Source organism: Cavia porcellus, unplaced genomic scaffold (genome assembly GCF_034190915.1).
Source record: "Cavia porcellus strain 051 isolate PalLab524CR breed Dunkin Hartley unplaced genomic scaffold, mCavPor4.1 scaffold_8, whole genome shotgun sequence".
NCBI lineage: Eukaryota > Metazoa > Chordata > Mammalia > Rodentia > Caviidae > Cavia > Cavia porcellus.
Genome location: NW_026947491.1, coordinates 71195105 through 71201529, shown reverse-complemented (window position 1 = coordinate 71201529; position 6425 = coordinate 71195105). Strand labels below are relative to the sequence as shown.

The following is a 6425-nucleotide window of genomic DNA, read 5'->3' as shown; positions in this document are numbered from 1 at the left end:
GATTCACTCTAACAAAGTATACAACTGGAGCTCAGCAGAATAAGCATCTGCCTGGAAAGCGAGAGGTTGTGAGTTTGATCCCTAGAGCCAAACAAAACACACACACACACACACACACACACACACACACACACACACACTCACACACACAAAGCACCCAACTATTACTTCCAAGTAATTTATCCATAATTCAGGAAAAAAAACTATAAAGTCTTATTTACAGGAATAATAAGCTCTAGAGATGACAGAAGTAACAGAAAATATATATGCAAGACTATAATATAATATATCCCAAAAGAAATTCTAAAGAAAAAAAAAACTGTATCTGAAATGAAAGACAGACTGGATGGGACATAATTGATGAGTCACCGGAGAAGGAAAGATTAGTGTATTTCAAGGCAGTCATAGAAACTACACAAAAGAAAGCACAGAGAAGGAGAACCTAAATAACATTACATAGAGCTTCCTGCTCCATGGAAGAATATCAAGCGCTGTATGTAACTGGACTCCAAGAATAAGAGGGAGAAAGGAGAGAAAAAAATATTTACAAGAAAAGAAGTCCAAAAATTCCCCAAATTTGACAAAATTGAAACCTGTAGCTGTAAGAAGCTGGACAGACCTCAAACATAAGAAACAAAGACATCAATAGCAGCTCATATTAAAATTGATGAAATCTAGTGGAAATGAGAAAAACCTTGAAACAAAGAGCACGTTAGAGAAGGAATAAAAATGGGGAGGGTATTGCAGAGCACTCTGAAAAGGAAGAACAGACTGAAACCCACCCAGGAAAGCCTGGCCTGAGGTACCGGGCCTGGATAGCATTTCCATGCAAGGCTGTTCCCATGTATTGGAAGGAGCTTAGTTAATGTCAGTGTGGGTGTTTCTATGTATGATCCACATGGAGTGTTGTGCAAGGATCTAGATGGTTCCAGATACCAGATTTAGAAAATTTCAAGGAAGAAACTCAAAAGCAGAGGGATGCTTGGTGGGCATGACTTGGGACAAGGTCCTACTCATTCTCGTATAAGGGTGTTACTGCTTCTGAAACCGCTGGAATAATAGTTTGAGGACAGCAGAACTTCCATCGCCCTGAAGGGAGGCATGCAATCACTTCCTCTCATGTCACACTGCATCCTGCAGCTGACTGCACATGATGGACGTGGGGGAAATAAGCATCATGTTAGATTGGTGAGATTTCAGTGTGTGTCTGTACAGCAGCTAACTAATTACCCTCACAGTTAAACATCCTACCTCTTCCTTGTTTACTTACCAGTGACCTTGAATGACCTCTAGAGCAACCAACGTCACTGGGTAGGGTTAGTTTCCTACATTAGTCCGGCGCAGTATGATTTTTATAACTTGGGAATTTTACAACATTTCTAGTCCACTGATGACACTTTGATCTATTATTTTTGTATCATTCCAGTCATTTTTGGGATTTGGAACTAGAGAATAACTAGACTTGTGTACTTAATCCACCATCTTGAGCCAATCTTTCTGTTATTGTGTTTAAATTTGCATTTTTGGATTCTCAGTAAGACTGAATATTTTCCCATGTTTGTTTACTAATTATTTTCTAATTTGTGTGTTTGCTTCTCATGTCCTTTGCTTCTTTATTGATTGCCATATTCATTTTTTGAAAGTTAAAACCTACTGCTCAGCTACGCTCAAATTTATTATTTCCAAAATACGCCCTGCGCAGTCCTATTTCCCTGTATATTATGCATGTTAGCCCATGCTTTCAGTTATTCTCTCTTCTGCCTCTATTTGGTTAAATTAGATCCTCTGCAACATCTCTGGGAAGACTTTTAGTGCAGTTGCACAGCCTGTTGCTGTTGTGCTCTCTCTAATAATTATTTTTTATGGGTATTACTGATGGTGTATTTGCTCTCACCAGATTCCAAATGTCTGTTACATACAGTTCTGTATTTGATCCTTTCAACAACTGTGCTATAGGTACAATTATTAAAAAAATTTGACAAGGGGGTACAGGGGGGCAAAGAAAGATGATGTAAAAAAGTAACTTTAAGTCAGAAAAGTAAAATGGGAGAGGATGGGGATTCAACCTTATTCTGCCTGTTTACAAGTTTATTCATTTGAATTTTGCGGGTCCTTTTGACCATGCGCTTGGGTATAGCATATCCAGTCTGAGAGTCATTATTATATTTTATCCTGTCCTGTGTTCTCTATTCTGTCTCAAACCTTTTAAAGTTTCATACTGGTTTTTTTTGTTTTGTTTTGTTTTTTTACCATATGTATATTTTTTGTACTATTAGTATGACTCTTGGTGCTAACAAGTAATAGGCACTCAATGAAATATGGAAAACTATCCAACTGCTCAGAATCTCTTTTAAGCTAATTAAATACTTTGTTAAAGGAGATTCTTTTTGTATACAGAGCAAAGAAGTATCCTTTTTGCTAGTTTTATCTCATGTGACTTGCCACAGAAAGCATTACCTCTCATTAATATCTCTCTTTTTCCAGCAGGTTATTTAGAAGGCTTTTAAGTAACAGCCTCAGCGTACCATAGGATTCCATTGTAATTATGAAGAACTAATATGTATGGTAACTTCCAGAATTGGACTTTATTTCTTTGGCCCTTTGTAGTCAGATGAAACTTCCTAACTGAGCCTAAATTCTGTCTCATCACTTTTCCACGGCTAAAAATTTCAAGTCTCTATAGTTACCTCTGAAAATTATAGGGCAATTTGCAATAACTGCAAAGCTGCTCATTTTCAATAGAAACTTAAGAGTAGCTTGGGTTATTACCCCTCCATTCTTGCCTTAACTTATAGTGTTCAGTTGCGTCTTTTTTCTCAGGCAGTCCATCTGTCTAAAGAAGAGAAAAAAAATGACAATGCCATCAAGATGCTGATAATATTCGGTGATATATTTCGCCTTTGTTTTTCTGCAGTTCCCAGAATTCTTTACTTCAGTTGTACAGGAAAGTGGGATGACGTCAGATGTCCTCCATGCAAAGACAACAAAGAAGTTCAATGTATTTATGGTATCCCAAGATTATAATATTTAAATGTGGTTATAGTTTAACAAAATGTGGGGTAGAATTTTTATCACAAAGTTGGTTTTATTATATTTAGAAATATAAACATAATATATAGAAAGTTACTGCCAAAATTAGATTTTTCTTTTTTTAAAATTTTATTTAAAGACTAAGCAAAACAGAAAATAGGTAGAAATAATACATACGTTCAGAGAAAAAAATAAACAGTAAAAAATCACAAGTTGATGTTTATATATTTGTCATTTGTCATTTTACAAATTGTTGTTTAAGATACAAAAATGGAACATGAAAAGTGGGAATTCAAACAGCAAGAGTGCAAACAGTTCTGTACAACTGTCCAACAAAAACTTAGTAACATGGTTGTCAATCCTATACACTTAAACCTACATGCAGTTATCCATATCTTCATTTATGTTTAGATTAAACGAACTAAAGCAGGTTAAAATCATTCTGAACAAAGAATAATAGTATTGCTGAATTTCACATCATGACACTCCATGATCAGCACTGGGTACTGTAATCTCTCTCTCTTTTTTTTATATAGAAAAGCAATTTATTGCATTATAAGCACTTACACAGTTAGTCACGGAGAGTAACAGGCCTGCTGGTGAAACAGGTCACCTAAAATGGAGATGGTATCAAACTAGTGGTCAAGGACTAATTACTTCTTTAAAAAAAAAAAAGCAACTCTTATCAAGGATTAATTTAATTTTAAAAACAATACAAGCTATCATATCACCCTTCTCAACTTGATAGTCCACCTGAGGCATAACTGTCAGGTAAAAACATACATCTTTACAACTTGGTGGTCCCAAGTTAAAACAACATAAAACCAACAAAAACCATTTCACAGAAAGGAAAGGAATAATATGAAAACAGCTCAAGAAATACACTAACAAGCAAAAATATATGGGAAAAGAGGAACATGTAGCTTTGACTTAACTGAAGAAACCAAGAGGAGACTGGTCTACATAAGAAAATATGCATCCTGGAAAGTCAGGTATGACTTAGAGTATGAATCTATGACTTGATTCTCCCCTAATTCCTGAATAAAAATGACGTCCTGCAGTACTTATACTTCATGGCTCAGACACCTACCCTCACTTGGTTCTATTCCTTATTCACTCTAACCTTTACTGAAACAAGTCTGAAAAACTTGGGGATATAGCTTTAAAAGAAAAATAGTCACACATTATATTCCCCTTTCTGAAGCTACTTTAGACCTGGGTTTGTTGCTAGAAAATTCCTAAAGAAAATTTAAATAAGTTTGTGGCTTTGCTGAATCAAGTACCCCAGTTAATATTTAGAAAACACCCACTTTTGGGGCTAATACTATTATTGGTGGTATCTATTATGGAGGGATAGCTTAATAAAGTCTGTATGTCTCAAAACCAGTGTTAAATCAATCTCAGGGTTGAGAGGAAAAAAGGAAAGTCTAAAATTATGAGTGCAGACATATCTAGGATCCTTGTCCTTCTGGATCCACACTTCCTTGAGGGTCTTCATCATTATAGATGTTCTCTGTCATCTGCCACACTTGCATGATATTGTCTTCTGATACAGAACACATCACCCAAGGTTCATTGGGATTCCAGGAAAAATCAGATATCTTAGCAGTGTGACCACCATGAATAAACAACAATTCAGGTGGTCCATCTTCTGCATCTTCTGGAGACTGCTCTTCTCCAATTTTACTTAAATCCCAGACATTCAGTCTGCGATCAGTACCGCTGGAAGCCAGGATAGTCTCATTGTGAGGTGACCACTGAACCTGAAATATTTCATCCTTATGTGATTCAAAGGAATGCAACTTAAGTTTCAGATTTCTTAGATCCCACAAAGCAACAGTCTTGTCAGCTGACCCTGTGGCAAGAATGAATTCACTGTAAGGACTGAAAGACAGGCAGTTCACTTCTGCAGTGTGAGCATCAACTGAATATCTTGGTTTGGAAGTGTTGTTTGATTGAGTATCCCAAATCATAAGTTTCTGGTCATCAGCAACTGACCCAAACAGAGACTCATGGAGCAGATGCCAGGAAACATCTTCTACTACTGCTGTATGCCCTGTAAAGATGGTCTTCGCATCCACCACTTTTCCTTCCTTTGGAACAGCACTGATGTCCCATAGGCAGATGGTATGGTCATCTGAAGCACTCAGTAAGTGCCCACTAAGATTTGGGTTCCAAGAAAGCCCGTAGCCTTCTTTCTGATGTCCACAGAGACGCAAGTCTGGGTTGCACTCTCCAGAGGGGTCTGGTTTAGAAGGATGCTTTGTATAGTCAAAAACAAGAACATCACTGAATGGAGTCTTTGTTGCAATAATGCAAGGGTTCTGGGGCATATAACGGGCCCTGTTTACTTCCCTTTCGTGGATGATCTTGATTTCTATTTCAATCTTTCCACTAACAGAGCCAAAACCTCCAAATTCTCCTTTCTCACTGTCGTAGTGTGATGCATCAAACTGGGCATCATCATTAGGGAGCTGTACGCTGGCTATCACAAGGTGGTTTTGTTCATCTGATGTGTGTGTCCCCAGGACAAGTCGATGAATACTGAAATCCTTCCCTTCTGGTCTGGTTACATCTGGAAGCCACTGTGCTGTTAGGCTGGGCCACTCCAGAGCATGGGTCATCACCAAATCATAAAGAAAAGGCGTGTTCTTTTTCCTTATCTTGTACTCCTCGTTGATCAAACGTTCTTCCACTGCGTCGTCAAAGGCTGCTTCCTTGTCAGCCATGGCAGCAGGAAAGCCAGGAGGACCCCGAGGCCGAGTGACACGGGAGGGGCCGGGAGGCTGCCTCTTTTTTTTTTTTTTAATTTAATTTAAAGAAAGACTACACAAAACAGAAAATGGGTAGAAATAATACATAATTTCAAAGAAAAAATAAACAGTAAGAAATCACTAGTTGCTGATCACAGATTATCTTCTTACAAATAGTTATTCAAGATACTAAAGTGGAGCTTATAAAGTGGGGATTCAAACAGTGAGACTGCAACCAGTTCTGTTTAACTAGCAAACAAAACTTAGAAATATGGTTATCAATCCTATACACTTAAACATACATGCAGTTACCCATATCTTCAATTATGTTGAGACTGAATAAACCCAAGCAGGCTAATAACACTCTGAACAAAGAATAATACTATTGCTGGGTTTCACATTTTATGACACACCAGGATCAGCACTGGGTACTTTAGTGTCTCTTTTTCTTTAGAGTATCTGTTCATTTCATCATGTGTCATATGATCAGTTCTCATGAACTGTTTATAGATTCTACACATGCATGAGTCTTAACATGTATTTCTATCCTTTCTATATTAGAGGGAGAAACAAAAGAAAGCAAGGCAAAGCAAAACATATTCCTATAAACACATGAAATGAAATAAACATGTAAGACCATTG

At 37.3% G+C, this 6425-nt stretch overlaps 1 protein-coding gene across 1 annotated transcript; it reads right to left on the bottom strand.

Annotated features, from left to right (window-relative positions):
- Positions 1–3715: 3715 nt before the first annotated feature.
- Positions 3716–5803, bottom strand: LOC100729750 (histone-binding protein RBBP4-like). The gene has a single exon (XM_063255197.1). It carries the CDS (start codon positions 5757–5759, stop codon positions 4482–4484), a length of 1278 nt encoding a protein of 425 aa, XP_063111267.1. The 5' UTR covers positions 5760–5803; the 3' UTR covers positions 3716–4481.
- Positions 5804–6425: the final 622 nt, after the last annotated feature.